The 18,600-nt window shown below is 41.1% G+C and overlaps 1 protein-coding gene across 1 annotated transcript in view; it reads right to left on the reverse strand.

The window, feature by feature from the left end:
• Nucleotides 1–17,510, reverse strand: part of nalf1 (NALCN channel auxiliary factor 1) — a 35,308-nt gene extending 17,798 nt beyond the window's left edge. Inside the window, exon 1 of the mRNA XM_044019672.1 lies at nt 16,312–17,510. Coding sequence (XP_043875607.1) covers nt 16,312–16,998 — 687 coding nt within the window. The 5' untranslated portion in view covers nt 16,999–17,510. The remainder of the gene's footprint in view (nt 1–16,311) is intronic.
• Between the last annotated feature and the right edge of the window lie 1,090 nt (nt 17,511–18,600).

The following is an 18,600-nucleotide window of genomic DNA, read 5'->3' on the forward strand; positions in this document are numbered from 1 at the left end:
GGCAGGAAAGATATAGTAGTGAGTTGCTGTATCAATCACAACCAAGAATAATGTTAATGAGCTGAGAGGTAACAGCTAAAACAGTTTCACTTGTAGCTACTGTGCATTCAAATGTTGGTCGATGTATGGAACACGGATAAATTGTATTCTATGTTGCTCTGACCGTGTGTTGACCCTCCACAATTGAGTGTCCACAGAAAACAAAATAACATGTGATGAATGGCGTCAGCTGATGGTCACTTTTCAAGCTAAATGCTGTAAATGGCAATTATTAAGTGTGGGCAGTATCGTCAGCAAGGAGCTGAGCGGAAAGATTGGCCTGAGGGCTGAGAAGCAATCGGCATTATAGATTTAGTATGTGTAAAAGGGGGAAATGTGAAAGGTCACGGTGTGAATGATGGCCAGTAGATAACTGTGGTAAAGCCAGGTGAAGATTCTTATGCAACACTATCAACATTCCCCTCAGTCACTGTCACTGAATTCATTAAAATATTTCATTAAAAGCCCTGTGTATTAGCATAAAACAAGATTCTTCAGTCAATTGCAGCCTATACTTTGTGCTAAAAGCTAATGCTAATTATTGAATGTACTATCCAAGGCAAGAATCTGGTGATAAAATGTGTGCTGCAATGATTAATAAATTAATCCATTATTCATCGATCACTACATTAATTGTCAACTAATTGTATCGATAATCGGTTTGGATGTGGGGTTTTTTTTTCAATCAAAACAAGTTCCCTGATTTTTCAGCTTCTTTACTGGGAATATTTTCTGGTTTATTTACTCCATATAATAAAGAAATCATTAAAACTGAATAGTTTTGTTTTGTGACCAACAAGATATTTGTGAACATCATCACTTCCAGGTTTGGGAAACACAATTTCTGGTATTTTATGGACTCAATTAATCAAGAAAATAATTGACAGACTAATCGATTATGAAAATAATCGTTAGTTGCAGACAAAGATACAATACTTATCCCAATACAGAGGTGATGATATGATACATTACGATATATTGGGATGCTTTAAGCCAGGTGATATAATGCAAATTTCTCCAACAATTTCATTTTTTTAAGAAAAACAAATGGTGAAAAACACAATTTTATATTCATAACCAATATAGAGTATTCTAGGAAGGAAGTGGAAGGAGGGGGAAGAGTCAAATGGCCGAAAACCTGTTGACAACTAGTGGTCGAAGGTTTCAATAAAACACAAACCCATCATAATGTCAAGAATGTCAAGAATGCAGCATTTCAAAGGACAGGGTTCTGTCACCTTGGTTGACATCAAATTCAAGGACTTTTCAAGGACTTTCCAGCACCAATTCCCAGCAGCAAGTGGCCAAGTGATCCGTCAGTCTTTGTAATTTTCTTTGGTGAGCCAGAGATCTTGGAATTTGCATTTCCCAGGCATCACGTCACTTGCTCTCTCTTGCTTAACGTTACTTGCTCATTGTTCTGCATGGAATCTCACGTCAACGGTGGAGAGACACGGTGGACCGTGTCCACAACAACGCTAGTAATTACAACTCGACCTTTTGACGTTTGTTAATAGCTGCTGTGTGTGCAATGTTTTCTGCTGAGAAACAACGCAAACAAAACTGTGGACGAAGTCATGGCTGAGAAGACGGAATCGACTTGGATTGTACAAGTTACAGTACTAAACAAAAGTATGCAACATCTGTTTCCCCGTCAACTCGCTATCATTGGTTATTGTGGGATTCTGCTCACGCCCCAAAAGACTCCGATGTGTCCAATGACATTAAACCACATCTATTAACCCCTCACATGAAATGATGATCTAGACAGATGGTCTGTTCAAAAAAACATAAGGCACCCACAATTGTCAGAAGGGCCAGATCTGGACCAGAATCTGGCCAATTATCCTCTAGTGTGGTCCAGGCTTTACTAACCATTTAGGCATGGGTATGTTAGCATGTCAATATTTGCTACTTAGCACTTTAAATCTGTGAGTCATACAAGTCATTAGGGAAAGAAAGGCATGAGGAAAGGTCATGGCATTATTTTGACCCTGAGGTCATGAGTCCAGAAATAATGGTCATAGGTCAAATTAAAAATTCAGCCTGCTGGTTGGGCTCCAGTTAAGAGTAGCGCTTGGGCATTAAACACAATGATATACTATACTTAAAAATGTCAACAAAGCAATCCAAGAATTTAATGTTCATATAAAGTACAAGGACAAATAGAAGTTAAACAGCCGAGAGGCCTTTCTTTACGCCTACCAGGAGCCTGACTTTAGTTCCTGCAGTGATACGCCCCCTCCTCCTGCCTGCCACCCCTGCCGTCAACACCACAGTAGTCCTCACATCTCTGGGTCATATTACTGCAGTTGTTGAGTGTGGAACAGTATTGTTAAGAAATAAGATAATGCCCGGCGATGAGCATTTGCATTTAACTTTTACTCCAACAGAGCTGAATGCTGTTGAAGAGAGAGTTATTGTGATTCAGCTCCTCGAAGCTCAGGTGCCTATACTCCAGATCAGAAGGGAGGATTTGGAGAGGAGGTCACACAGCAGCGTCGGGACTGTGTTTGACATCCCATCAAAGAGAGACCTCTTTGATTCACAATAAATTAAGCAGCACCCCGAAACAAATCACTGCTGACTGCAGAGCATTTCAGCCACACAATATTTGTACCTGCTAACTATATTGTGTTTACATCTTTCATGCTCAACTTATTGTCACATCAAACACAGAGAGCATGAAGGTGCAAAATCACTCGAAATGAAACATGAAACACAATTAGCAATTTGATAATAGAGTGCGAATTAGGCCATGTTTTTCTGTCTGAACACAACCAAGCCCTGGATTTAGGGGTTACAAACTTTCTACTTCAAGTGTTTGCACTGATGGGCAGAAGTAATATCACAGATTACTTCTTTCTTTTTTACTTGTGCCTTTTTTTTCGCAAAGGGAACCTCATCCTTGGGCAGGTTGGCCCAGATAAAGAGAGATTTTCTGTTGGTAAACATAACTCACAGACACATCTTATCTTAACATGACTATAATTGTATTTTCTCCACGAACCTCAGATATTGGAGAGTTATTGGATGGTACTCCTCTTATAGAATTACCAATTTAGCAGATATTAAGGATGCTCAGTTACACATATGAGGACAATATTTCAAACATATGTAATATTCTTCTCTAGTGTAGGAGAACAGAGCCTCCTTTCTTTCTTGTGTGTAACATGCACGTCCTTTTTTCATAGTCTTTTAAGAATAAATATGTTCAATTTTTGTTTTATCTAGTATGGCGCCCCAGAGATGGCATGGGGAAAAAAAACAATGAATTTGTGGGCCCAAAATATTAATTTGTTCCCATGAAATAGGTAAAAGCGTGCACACATATATTATTAATACCATTCTCATGAATTATCTGGAGAGCTGCACCATTAAAGCGATCCAAGAGGGCTGAAGTTTCAGGATGGACAGAGACAGTGTGAGTGAGTTTTATTTTAAGTTGGAATGGAATGAGTTACATTAAAGATATTCTCAAAAGCCTGACATTGCAAGTGTCGTGCCAAGGTAATTATCCCCGACGGGATTTGTATCCCCTGGTGCGGGAGCACGCATTCAGCAAGGTGGAGGCGGGGTTATGTTGCTACTGGGTAATTGATTGACAACTGAGCTGCTGCTCGAAGAACATCCAATAGCAGAGCCCCAAATGTGGATTATACACAGCTGAATATAGTGCCTGAATATAAGATTCTAAGGATTTTGATTCAGAGACTTTGAATTAGAGGCAGGTCAAAATATTGATTTGGTGTTATATCGTCATACCTCCTCAATAATCGGTAGGCGCTCTAAAGTAAACAGTTCATGAGGTATCATGAGTATCATGAGGTACCCTGTGATTCCCACCCCTAATTTGAATCTTTCACATTTTTAATACCTAATTTTTGCATATTTTATATTGTATTTATTTTAATATTTGCATGTCGACAAATGCTTCAGTACATTGCAAGGCTGAGTCTTTACCACAGCATCATGGGTCATTTCTTCTCTTCACTATGTTAGTCAAATTAAGCAAAACAGCACAAACAGAGAGATCGATCAGCTAATGATATAAATTGGTGTATTTTCCACAGTAAAACATCCTTATAAGACAACAACACCAATTCCTTAGCCACGTGGACAATAAAGTGCTACAAAAAACAATATAGGTCCAGTATTCATGTTTCATAACCCCACACCACTGCTGCTGTGCCACTGCTGCACTGACTTCACTTTTCTACTTCTCTTACTTTTTATTCTCTGTCAGCTCATATCGAGCAGAGAACATTTGTGTGCAGAGCAGGAAGATGACGTAAATCTGCACTATAGAGCAAGATAATCTTGAAAATATGAATGAAAAGCTGCTGCTGTTCAATGACAATGTAGCATGTTGGTGCATGTTAATTTGGTTTCAAAGCAGGGAAGTCATTGTACAATCCTGTAAATCATCAGTTGACACTTGTCAGTACACTCATGATGTCATACCTGTATATTATCAACTTACTCCATAGGTCAGCATTTATCAAGGAGAAGTTTAATGAAAGAAGCTGTGTATATAGTCTTTCTCTGAAGCAGCATTGCTGCTAGGCTAACTGTCGCGCTCTGATGGATAAAAACAGTCATGCCTGGTGACTGACAATTCATTTAACAGGGCAAACGTCGCCCTCAATCATCCTAATGGGCCACACAGAGCTTAACAGAGATTCCAACATCACCTTTTACCTAGTCCACTGCACAGTAGACATGCAGACCTGGTTTGAAAAAGGCGTTTTAAAAAGGACACCTGAGGCGCCTTATAGAGGGGAACCAGGCGAAGGGTAGATAATGTCATTATATTAGTGCCAAGTAGTGGGGAATTTAGATGTGATCATGTGAAGGCAGTAGGCTGGGTATTTGGTCTACTTAGTCATCAGTTTTAATATCTAACACCACCAGCTATGGCTGCAGACAAAAACTGCACCCTGCTCCACAGAAGACACAGTCTACATGACAGTAATTTAACACTAAAAATCCAATATAGAAACCATTGCATTCAGGCTTATAGCTGTCCATGTGAGAATAATCCATTCAAATACCTATGCAGACAATAGCACTGTTAGACTAATTGATGTCACACCCATAAATGAATGGAGGTATTAGTCTGACCCTTTCTGAAGGGGGAAAAAAAAAAGTGCTTCTGACGTCTTCATTTTTCTAAAAAAAAGAAAATGCTGAAGCTGAAGTAATGAATGTTTTTATAATTAAATTTTGGTTGCTCCATTATTGCCTTAAACAGGAGAACAGCTTGGCACCTAAATGGAATTCATCTCCGGGGAGGATTTTCTTTTTTTAAAGAATGTGTCATTATAACACATCTGTGCATCTCCATTAGGACGATGCATGGTTTCTACTCTTAACATGGGAGCTGGTTATTTAAACATATTGTCATTAAATAAAGATTTTAACTTGCTGACAACAGGTTTTTGTGTGTCAAATATTTCTCTCTAACTTGAATCCTCAGTTGTTTGCGAGTGTGGTTGCTAAATCCTAATTGGTGCACAGACATATGTGGCATATGTGGCACAAAACCTCATCCCACTGCAACTCAGTAAGGAAAGCGTAGCGTAAAAGTCACATGGACCAACTGAAATCGAGTTGGTTTCTGTTTTTGTCCATTCAGCCCAGTGTCAGAGCTCCAACCCATTCAATTTATGTGAACGTGCTGAACCAACACTTTCAATAATGACCCATTCTGACTGAATAAAAAGTCGCCAACATCAGCAAACTGTGCCAATCGCATCAAAGCACCAAACTTAAAGCAATACAATATAAGACAATTTAATCAATATAATGTTATGTTAGTTTATAAAAGCATTAATGGAACCATTACAGTGTCTGATGAGCTGTGAAAGATGCTACAAACACATGGATTAATGTGGAGCTTTCCCCTTCTTGGCTTTTTATACTGAATACCGGGAAAATATTCAAATACATCTAACATTCAAAAGTAATTCTTTACTTTTGTTTCCCCCATGGAGTAACCCAGATTCTCCATCCATGTCAGGACATGGTGTTCAGAAACTGGCAAGAAAGAGGTTTTAACCAGCTTAGTAAACTCTGAGGAGTGAGAAACAGTGCAGTGTTACTTTTTGTAACGGTCTCATTCTGTCTGTTATTTATAAATACAACTTCATCCCCCCCAAAAAGTCTTCAGACTTTCTTACACAGGCCCAAAAAAAGACCAAATAGACGTATTTAGTTTGAAATATAACTAATATACAGATCATAGTAAAATAATAATAATGAAAACTATGATATATATTGTAAAATTAGCTAAATGCTATTTGTGTAATTACATACTATATTAAGTAAAGACAACCTGTCCAGGGTGTACCCTGCCTTTGGCCTATGTCTGCTGGGCCTGGCAGCAGCTCCCCCTACGACCCTCACATGGAGGACAAAGCAGTAGAAGATAGTGAATGATAAAAGAAGAAGCTAAAAAGGATTTTCTTTTTAACAATTAAACTTTGCAAGACAGTCACATATACCGGTAGAGTAACACATCACAGTACAGTGGCAACATGGTAACAGTATGCAGTAAGACCATCTTTACATCAGGGAAAATGTGTGTGGGACATAACGGAGAAAACATTTCAACTATATATAACATGCAGTTATCAATTTTGTTGCGTAAATGAAATTATTCCTCTACGCAGAGATTGTGCAGCTCTGATTAACTTCGCCCATGATTGACAGCATGTATGTATGACGGAGAAACGACTCCACATGTCATCTGTAATGGAAATGACACGGAGGTTAAACGAGGCCTATTAATTGTGTAACCCAATGTAAGCCCTTCTGCCTGCTGTTATCTGATCTGATCTGCTCTCCATGCAGCGCTTCACCGTTAAAACAACATGGAAGCGAGTGCTCTGCAACAGCTAGCCTTCCCTCTCTCCTCCTCCTCCTGCTCCTCCTCTTGCCTCATTGGCATGCTGCTCACACATCTGCCCATTCATAAAAGAGCTGTTGTGGGATGGGCCAAGCATTTTTTCGAAGGTACAGAACCATCTCCAAGGTCAGCGTTCACAACTGCTGCAGAGAGACACAATGGTGGAAAGCACATGTGACTTCTATGTTCAGCCTAGACAAGCAGCTGCAACAATAGGATGCACTGCAACAACATTTGTCCTGCATCATAATCACTGCTGGTTTGATGGATACACACAAAACAAGCGAATAAAATAAGATAAATCATATCTGTAGAAGTGAAATATAGGAAAGAACAGATCTTCAATGGCAATGTCGTCCCTCAACTGAAGAACTCTCTGATGAGAAATCAATTAACTGATCATCCCATTCATCCACCTTCTACTGCTTTATGCTCCGCATGAGGATACGGGGGGTGCTGTCCCAATCTCATCTGACTCTATGTCAGATAGGTGGCTCTATCTGACAAAGGTTTGTAGAGGCCATATGGTGTGTTTCCACCAGCTCTACTTGCCTCACCTCGGCACGGTTAAGTTGTGTTTCTATTAGCATAGTACCTGGTACTACATACTTTTTTTAGTACCTACTCTGGCGAGGTTCCAAGCGCACAAGGTACTATGCGTGACGTTGATGACCAAGACTGCAGCCACTGATTGTTCAGAGTGCCAAGCCGAACAGTGCCGAACTGTAGATCAGTTAAAAATACTTAACAATCCTAAAAAACGTGGGTTAATCTCCAACATTTACCAGGAAAAATATCTAAAATCTCAATATTTAACAGAGGAGTCTGGTGTATTTAGGGACAGCACTGCTGATCACGACCGGCGTATTTCAGTCCAGTGACTGTGTCAGACGGAGTCTGTGCTCCGGTCCTGGAGGAAGTACTGAACACATATTTTTAATTAACTGATTGTAGTGATGTGATTCACTTACTCTGAAAACAACTGCTTTACAAGTCACTAGTCACTCGTTTGTGTGTCGCATGTAAAACGAAGTCACTGCAGTTTCACGCAGGCGTGCAGTGATGACTCCGCCCACGTTGAGTAGGTACTTTTTTTGTAGTGGAGATGCAACCTGAGCCAAGACGAGGCGAGCTAGGACCATAGTGGAAAAGGGCCAATAGAGACAAAGAACCATTCACTCCCACACTCACACCTACGGTCAATTTACAGTGTCCAATAGTATGAATGTCCAAGAGTGCTAACCACTACACCAACCTTGTGGCCATTAACTGATCAATCAGACAGATTTTACGTACAATGACATTAAATTGCTTCACATAATAAAACAAAGCGATATTTTCAAAAATAATCTCAGCAGTCAGAGCAAAACAAAATCAAACAAAAGAAATAGCATAAATGACAGAGAATGAACAAAATAATAACAGAATATGACAATGAAGTAAAATTGACTAAAATGTAAAAGAAAAAAAATACACAAATAAAGATGGAAAATCTGCAAAAAGTTATGCCAAATAAGCTAAATTAAATGTATAAATAATTAAAATAATGACTAATAGTCCAATAAATATAGATAAAAGAAGTAATGTATAACAAAGTACAACAGACTAAAATGTTTAAATAAATGAAAAAAGAGTCAGAGATAGTGACAGTTGCTGTTCGATTGACGAAAGACTACAACGGTTTCAGTAAAAACATTTTAACCATAAGTCACAATGTCTAAATTCAGTACTTATTACAACATTTGACAATATGAAAAAATAATTGTGAAGAATGTTGCAAAACCTTTTTGATAAACAAAACAAAAAGTAGAAACTATAGTCTCAATGATGGTTTCACAAACAAACACAACATGTGACTTGTTTACTGTTTATATATTATATTATGACGTCACTTAACCTGACATTTAAATAGCCATGACAGTAAATTAAAATGTAAAACAGCACCTTAACATCTTAATCGCACAGTGATTATTAAATGTGGCACTAGGCTGTCTCTGCTTCCAGTTAATGAAGCTGTATTAGGAATTAATATGTCTGCCTTAATTGATAGGGGAGATGTACAGCTGCTGACAAGCTCTTCCCTTAACTGAGGTACAAGAGCTGAAAAAAGCCACCTTAATTTACAGATTAGCATTAAATCCGTTACAGTATGTTAGAATCATTTATTAGGAACTTTTACATCATTGTAAAGTGAGAATCTTTGGGCCTGTTCACTGATGTTGTGGCATCACATAAGGTAAAAAAAAATGTGATGTGTTGATAGAGCATAGCAGTGACTTCCCATTCATTTTCACCATTAACTTTTCAAAAGAAATCCTTGTAAAAGAGGAGTTTTTCATCTGGAACCAGGCCGACCAGCTGCCAGATGAATCATGACCATAAAACATTTGACTTGGAGCAAAATAAAATATTGGAAAAAAGGCAAAAGAACTGTGAACAGATCCCTTTTCAATGACTTCTGGGGGTGTACATGAATATTCAATTATTCAAGCATTTGTTTGATTATATAGAAAAGTTGTGGCAAATGTGGCCAGTACGAGTTGTGGATGTATTTTCTTTTTTGACTTGTTTTGCAGTGTGAGTTGAATTTTGTTTTGATTTATTTGAAGCCAGTGAGCTTGTGTTTTTATGCTCTTGTTGTTCTATTTAATCACTTGCTTTGGTGGTTGTCTTATTTCTCTGAACTGGTACAGAGACCAGACTAGAGATTGACACACTGAGACAGAGTGTGTGTGTGTGGGTTCTTGTAAGGGTATCTTTATGAAAACCAAAAAACCTACAAACCATAGGGAGTGAGGACTTTTTGGGAAAGTGAGCACATTTTGGCTGGTACTCACATTCTGTCACCCTTAAACAGACTTTTTCTGGGTTAAGACCTGGTTTAAGGGTAAGGGTTAGAATTGGATTCAGGTTAGGATTAGGGGAAGGGACTAGGGAATGCATTATTTCAATGGGTGTCCTCACTATTAATGCTCTGTAAACGTGTGTGTGTTTTTACTAAATATCGCCCAACTTGATTCCTGGAAGTTGAAGCCCACCCATCCATCCATTAATTTTCTACCACTTAATTCCTCACGGGGGGGTGCTGTGCCAGTCTTACAGGGTGATAGGTGGGGTACACCCTGGACCATATATAGAGACAAACAACCATTCAACCATTCACTCTCACTGTCACACCTATGGTCAATCTAGAGTGTCCAATTTACCTAATCCCCATATTGCATGTTTTGGACTGTGGGAGAAAACCCATGCACACACAGGGAGAACATGCAAACTCCATGCAAACATGCAAACTCCAACCAGGGCTCGAGTCCGGGTCTTCTTGTTGCAAAGGCAAGAGTGCTAACCACTACACCAACCACATGGCCCTGGAAGTTGAAGCCATTTTTACTAAACCTGTTTATATTTTTTGCATTATTTAACAAAAAGCTGCTTCCTTACTATGGTTGGGTATTGATGAAAAAATGTTTGATACTGTATCAATATGAATATCGTATTAAGTACCAATATCGATATTGACAGTAAGCTGAGCTTACTGGCTCAACAATACTGATGAAAAAGTTACCTTAGCATTTGAAAATCGATATCGAATGACAACTTATTTTTTGATATGAGGTGAGACAGAATAAGTTTGGTCATAACACAAAAATAGTAATACCCATTCCTTATGTTCCAACAATATATCAACCTGGGATCAGATGCTACACTTCTATCATGGCAAGCATTTCTTGGCTGACAGGCTGGCAAAAATTAAAAAAAATGAATACTCAACAGTCGCAGCTCTGACTGATTTTCAAGGTGACTAAATGAATTTTGGTGAGATTCAGTTCTTCATAACCCTGGGAGAAGTTGCATCGCTCCATCACACTTTCGATTTTGTTTCAAGGCCGTCCATGTGAGAAGTGATATCTTTGTTGTCACACATCATTTACTGCACAATTACATAACTGTCTGTATTATATAGGAAGAAAGATAACAGATGAGGAGAGTGTAAGATAGGGGGAGTCTTTCTCAACTCTCGATGCACTGCTCTCCTCTAAACACACATATTCTTCCAAGTCTGATGACACAACCAGACAGTTTCAGATTACTACATGATGTCTTCACTGCGCTGCCCTATTTTGGTTGCAGGAGCGGCTGACTATCAAATGAAGGACAAGTGAATGCAGCAGGCTCTGTGCAAATCAATAGGGATCAACCTCTTAGTAATACTACCACCCAGATCAACGTAGATGTGCTTTCTACGTGCACACAACACCAGCTAAGATTAGACATTCAATGGCCCTGGAAGGGTGGGAGCAGAAGACAGATTCCTGCACCACCTTGTCAGCAGTGTGCTTTGGGATTCTTCTATATGATAAAAGTGATGTCGTACATGCAGGACAGGAAAGAGGCAGAAGCGATAACAGAAGTAGGAGGCAGTTGCACAGTTCCAGAGACTCTACAGTTACATTTGTTTCCTTCTTTTGGCTTAAACTAACTTCATATACTTGACATGATTACTGCTCTATGACAGACATGTGCTTTCCTCATTCACAGTCTAGCCGTATAATGTCAGTGGCACATATCTATTTTTCTTCCCATTCAATCCAGTGACTTTGACCGTCATCGCGCCAATACTGTATGTATGAACTGTCTCGTCTTGTGCTGTGTTCACATCATGTGGCAAATGGAATTACTTCAACTCACAGGAGCCCGAAATGAAAAGAACCGTGAACTTATTGTTTCTGCTGGGAAAACCCTGATGTTCATCACAAAGACGCGGTTAAACCCATGAGGGTCCTGAATGTAAAAATGACTCCAAGACTTTCTTACTGTGCGTTGTGTTTGTGTTAGCAAGAAATCTGTGGGTTTGTATGAATTTATTGAGCTAGTTACCAAAAGTATTTGGACCCCGTATTAGCAGTTGCATTTCTTCAGTTAAAATTCAAGCCTGGCCCCCACAATAACCTCTTTGTTCAAACACCTCTAAGAGTACATTAACTGTAGGTTTAATATTAAAAAGCTCATCTAACGTGCTTTCTTAGACATGTGTTGGTGTGGTGTTGTTCAACCTTGTCTCCTTAAATTACATTCTCGCACAACTAAACTGCATTCTATCCATCCATCTTCTACCACTTTATCCTCCACACAAGGGTCACTGGTTCCAATCCAGGCTTATAGGCCAAAAGGCGGGTTACACCCTGGACAGGTCGCCAGTCCACCTAGGCCCACATAGAGACTGCAACTCAATTAATTCCCAAATAAATGTTTTTGGACTGTGGGAGGAAATTGGAGAACCTGGAGAAACTGCATTCTTAATTATGTTTAATAAACATATTATTTAATTATTATGATTTACATTAATATGTTTGCAAACAGGGCCACACGGTTGGTGTAGTGGTTACCACTCTTGCCTTTGCAGAAAGAAGACCTGGGTTTGAGCCCCGGTTGGAACAAGGGCCTTTCTGCATGGAGTTCTCCCCATGTGTATGTGGGTTTTATTCGGGTTCTCCGGCTTCCTCCCACGGTCCAAAAACATGTAGTATGGGAACAAGGTAAATTGGTCACTCTGAATTAACCATAGGTGTGGATGTGAGAGTGAATGGTTGTTTGTCTCTATGTGTGGCCCTGCGATGTACTGGCGAACTGTCCAGGGTGTGACCCCATCTATCGCCTTATGTCAGTTGAGACTGGCGGATGGTGGAGGATAAAGCGGTAGATAATGGATGAATGGATGTCTGCAGACACACGGTGCTTGTGGCTTTTTGAGCAAATAAGGGTGACGATGACGTCATCAAAGATTCAAACAAAGACACACTACTTTTACCTCAAATACTCCATCAGAACAATATCAAATATTAAAAACAAACTTAATCTGTGACAAAATACAGTACATTCCTTATAAAACATAATTTAATGCAGTTTAGTTGTGTGGGAATGGAGGTGTTGGTTTTATTGTCAGACTGACCAAATAACAGCTGTCGAGTCTCTGATGTGAAATAAAATCACACATCACTGAAGCCAATTTAGAAAAGACATTTTTAGAGTTTTTCAAATTTGAATATTGATTTTTTTTTTTCATTTTGCAAAAGTTAACTCTTCTGGTAATGGACTGTTTCGAAAACAAACAACTTCTGATTATGTCGCACTGCAGTATCGCTATTTCCTGACATTTTAGACCAAAGAATGAATACATTATAAAGACTATCTTAAGGTAGTTGAGTCAAAATTAAAATTCTGGTAGCTGCAGCTCTAACTCCAACTGAAACCGCCAATTTCAGGCTTTAAATAACACTTTTAGTGTTGTACAGAATGCAAATAAGCCATGAAACTAAAACCTAAACGTTCCTCAAAAATCATATAATATGAGCATAGCTTTACCTTTAGTACACATCCACGAAAAATGCATCAATAAACATGCTTCATGTGACTAGGTAACAGTAATTGGTTGTTATAAAGTTGGCTTTTAGGAAATCCTGCATTAAACAACGTGATTTCAGTGCTGAGACCACAGGTCTCTCTGTTGGAGAGCATTGCATTGCCAACACGTCTTTTGACAAGCCAGGATTGTTTTGGCCTCATTAATTCCTGTGAATCTACAAGCAAGTCTGACATTTTAGTTAACACTACATGCTGGAAAATACTTCTGCTTTCAAGTCAGCATTAGTGCTTGTGTGTCAGCCCAGGTTTGAATGTTTCCAGCCTGGACCTGCTGTCAGGATGAATGGACGGGGTTTTCACCATTGGAGGATCCCATTGTGAGGAACAGCGCACGCTGGCCGTGTCCACTGTGTGATGTTTCACCTGAGGCTAGAGGAATCAAAGCACCACCTGTGGACCAAAGGAGCCACTCCAGCACAACAAATGTTACTGTCCATGTCACAAATCCACTCCAGCTGCCTCTGCTGCTCTGGTGTGTGACAAAGCGAGAATACGAGGCACAGAGCTGTTTGTTTAATGTGATTGCACTCAGTCTATACTATAATCTTGCCATATTTACATGGACTGTATATAGATCTGTGTGAGCCAGGCACACAACTAGCAGTGCTTGGCTTCTCCAAGGCAGGTAGCCATTAACTTGACAAGAGCTCGACATTATCAATTGAGTCACGTAGCTCTTGGCGTAACACCGCAGGCCAACATATATACAAGACTTGTGCCAACCTATAATCAAGTAGGTGATGGAGAAAGGCCATTGTTAGACAAATTAGCGGCTTCGCTAAATGACTGTTTTCCCTTCAAATGCCAAGAACCGTCTGAAGGATGGCAGTGGACAAAACATAGAACCACTGCACAGTATTTCAGTTCAGCTGAGGAAAAAAAAGGAAGAATGCAGAGGCTTGAATGTGAAGCTGTAATGGCTGATGGTTCGACGATGGTTGGATGCTACTAATAGGTAGCAAGCCCAGACAGCAGTTTGACTATGCCTTCAAAAAGCATGAATTTGAATGTTTTGACCTATGCTGATGGGAAATAAGGCCTTTTGAATAATATAAGAAGTTTGTCACGATGTTCCAGAGCCCAAAACATCTTCAAATGTCTTGTTAACCTCACAGTCAGAAACTTATCAGTTCTCTATTTGCAGGAATGACAATGAATTCATTTTTTTTTTCTGATTGTATGAAACTGTGATGCAGTTTGTAGAAGGCTGTCTCCTTGCACTAAGTCCTTAACATTAACCAGCAATTTGTCATCACGGCACACAGCTGTTGATGTTGTTAATTCACTGCTGCCTCAGTCACTTGGTTCAGCTGTGTTACTTGGTGAATTCACTGTTTGAAAGCCTTTTTTCAGATTGACCAATGACAGAAACTTACCAAACAAGGCAGCAGGAGCAGCAGACCAGTTGAGGAAAGATTGTTGAGGAAAAATGATATAACTGTGTTATTAAGATAGTGAGCTGATTGTTGTTTGAAAAGCAATGAGAATATGATAGAGTGAATCATTGTTGGAAGAAAATGCAAACAACAAGGGGCTGAGTTTGTATTTTTGTTTTCTACTGATAAATTGAAGCAGCTTCTCCTAACAAGGCCCAGAATAATGTCTCCTTTATGTGCTTACAGATGGTTTGGAGCGGTTGTTTTGACGGCTGTGTGTGTGTCCCTGACACTGGTTGGGTGAATGGAGGCCATCTGGGATTGGCCAGAGCTTCTGTGAATGAATGGAGCCGGGTAGCGTCATTCAGCACCGCGGACAGCTCCATCCTCGCTGCCTGTGGAGCTGTCCGCGGTGCTGAACGCGGCTGCGCTGCGGCTCAGTGCGCTTTCCTCACAGCGTTTCCCGGATACACACGAAAGCATCACTTTGACCCGAGGAGCGCTCGGCGATCAGAGGAGCCGGGCTGAAATGAGGCCTAAGGTGCGGGCCTGGTATGATGAGCAAACACAAGTTGATGCGTAAAAAGCCTTCCGCGACATTAGGTAGGGAAACCACCTCTTGATTTAAATGAAACGCTCTCGATGTGGAGTGGGCAGCCATGATGAACATCTGGCGGACTGCAACAACACACACACGCATGGGTTTTGTACAGCTATTCTTGTAAGGACTCTCCATTCAGTTGGACGTTATCCCTAACCTATATGAGCTTAAACTACAACTCACATCTTAATCCTAACTTAAACCAGAGCCTCCAAAATGATGTTCTGCCTTATTAGGACCAGGCGTTGGTCTCCATGAGGACTACTGGAGCAGACAATGTCAGCTGTTATGCCAGAAAAGGTGCTTAAAATGTAGCACAAACGTGTACATACACACTCTTGTACAGCTACTCTTAGTGAGGACTCTCACAGACATGATGCATCCCCCTAACTATAACCCTACAATCAAGTTTTAACCCTGAAAAAGCATATAACGTTCTGAGAACCTGCTAAAATGTCCTCAATTCCTACATTTGACATACAATAAAACACACATACACACACACACACACACTCAAGCTCCCATACAGAATTGTGTGCATATGTCTCCTTCCGCCTCATTAAAACGTTATAAACGCGAAGGCCGAGTCTAACAAGCCCGTGCACAGGTTATCGGTGGATGAGCACGCGGGATTATGATGAGCCAAAGCGGTGTGCGGCGCACTTCAATGTCACAGGAGAGCGCGTGAACCAAAGGTAAAGAGAAGCTGCAAAAAAGACACCGGCAGCAGGGCCTCCATCTGCACATTAGCATGGGGCCTAAACACAATGAGGAGGAGATGAATGAACATGAGGCCCGGAGTCTCCTTGAATCTGTCATCCGTCTCCATGGCGACAGGAGGAGGAGGAGGAGGAGGACCAAAACTGGCATCTATCCGGGCCCAAATCAACAGATGGCCACCACAGCACCCCACATCCACCACCACCACCACCACCACCACCCTCCCCTCTATCACAGCCTACCTTGCACTGTTCCATGCACGTCCTCACTGAATAAGCGCCCGGCTCGTACTTCTGACTCAGGAGCTCAAAGTCCTCGTATTTCTCCTGGGCGTGCTGGTCATAGCGCTGGTACGCCTGGACGCACAGGCTGCACCTGGTCGTGTCGCCGTCGCCGAGCACGTCGAGGCTGCAGTTCAAATTGTCCGGACTCGTGGAGCCGTCGAGCAAATCCAGCAGAGAGTAGGAGTTACAAAAGGAGAGGTACAAATCGCTCATATTTACAGCCCGCGTTCCCTCTTGCTCGGAAAGGCCCCTGCACAAATGGTCGGCATCTGCGAAAGCGAAGCAGTTCTGAGATAAACTATCCTGGTGGCAAGTTTCCAGCCGCCACAAATGTTTGGTAGAGTTTCCTATAAAAATAGCATCTGGGTTTCCTCTGAGGCTGCTGTGTGCTGAGTGGGTGTGGGGTGAGAGGAGGTGGGAGGAGGCGAACTTGTCCCGGGTGCGGGCCAGTTTGGCCTCGGCGCAGAACCACAGGTGATCAGAGAGGAGGATGGTTAAGAACAAGAGGGATGCCAAGGACAGTCGCCATCTCTGCGCCCTCTCTGAGTCGGTGAATGGCTTTTGGTTGTCGCGGGGGGGCTCTAGCCAGATTTGGAAGCCGTCGTCATCTTCTTGCTGCCAACACGTCCCAGCACCCCTGGTCATATTTTGGGAACCGGCCGACTCCACCGTGGGGGCTCCTCTGCCGCAACAGTCATTGACGTGGGGTCCGCGTCGCGTTTTCCTCCCCTCAGGTGTCGGGTGGTGGGTTGTCCCGGCTGGCCTTTGATATCAGCGATAATTCCCATCAAAAATCGCGTGGGAATGATGGGGAATCAGGCGACCACGGGCCGCATCCTCCATGGCTGGCCGGTGAAGCCGCTGTCCTCCCGTCCGCCTCGAGCTCCGCGCCGCTCCGCTCCTCTGCGTAGCCTCGACTCCGTTTTTAGAAACACTCACCGACGCGTTTACGTTTCCCCCGGCCTCGGTCGTACAGGGACAAGGCTGCTTTCCTCTTCCAACATGGCGAAGCGGTGAGCCTTTGTGTCGGCGGATGGGCCTTGAGCCTGTCACATACCTCTCTGCTTTTTTCAAGCCCTCACCGTCTTCATCGCGCTGCCGTTGTCAAGTTGCCGCCATGTTCGCCCGGAGACGGTGTGTGTGTTTGCAGGAAGCTGCGGCAAGTCAGCAAGAGATAACCAGCGGAGTTTCCGGTGCCGAATTTCAAAATAAATGTCACAAGCGTATTTGTGTAGTGTGTCACAATTACATATCTATGGATTGTTTTGTTTTTTTTAACAAATAAAAGCAATTTAATTAATTTGAATGACAGTTTCCAATCTCAGTGGCATCTGGCTTTTTAAAAATACATTTAGTTAATTTGTTGCCTCCTTGCACATGTTATTGTGTCCTATATTAATGGGCTGTGAGCAACTTATTCTCTGCTCTGTTTAATAAAGATTTAACCTTTAATTATCCAGGAAGATTCCAGGGAAATCCCTTTGGAAGGAGACCTTGTCAAAACAGCTCATCATTTACAGATGACCAGAATAATGTGCTGCAATTTTAATTGAATTGATTCTGATTTCCGTAACTTTGATCATACATACAGTATATGTCATTACTTTGAGAGTTTACACAAGATAGATTGAGTATGTAATTGTCATCTTTTGCAAATGTATGCAAAGAAAATGAATATGATATAATAATTCAGACTGTGTAGCTATAGCTATATTTGCAACAAAACTCTTTCAAGTTACGGCACATATTTTGTTGTATTTTGAAGGTCACATTTCTTAATATCCGTCTCTCTGCTCCCTTTTGCTGCCAATGTGACAAACCTCTCAATTTGTTACGTTATGCGCGCGCACCGCGACCGCGGCATCCCTCGCTTCGATGGCATGTCAAGTCTGAGAGTGAGATAAATTTTCATCAAAACTGTTCAAATATTATCTTCAAAATTAAAGCCTTTGATGTTTGTATGAAAATACCAAAACAGTTCAACTTTTGTGTGCTTCTGTAGAGGAAGTCATAGAAGAAACAAATGATACAATCAAACAGGTGGATAAAATAACAATTATTAAGCAACAAAAGGCTGAGCTGACAGGCTTAGAAGAGGTTTTTATTATTATTATTATTTATTTTGAAAATAAAATCTGTTAGACATGTTCTGGTCTGTGTCCTGCTAGACTTGACCTTTGGACCAGTGAGACAGGCTGGTGGGCCTCCTGCTCTTTAGAGAACACATGTCCAAATGGATTTTTGGCC

Source organism: Solea senegalensis, linkage group LG2 (genome assembly GCF_019176455.1).
Source record: "Solea senegalensis isolate Sse05_10M linkage group LG2, IFAPA_SoseM_1, whole genome shotgun sequence".
Lineage (NCBI taxonomy): Eukaryota > Metazoa > Chordata > Actinopteri > Pleuronectiformes > Soleidae > Solea > Solea senegalensis.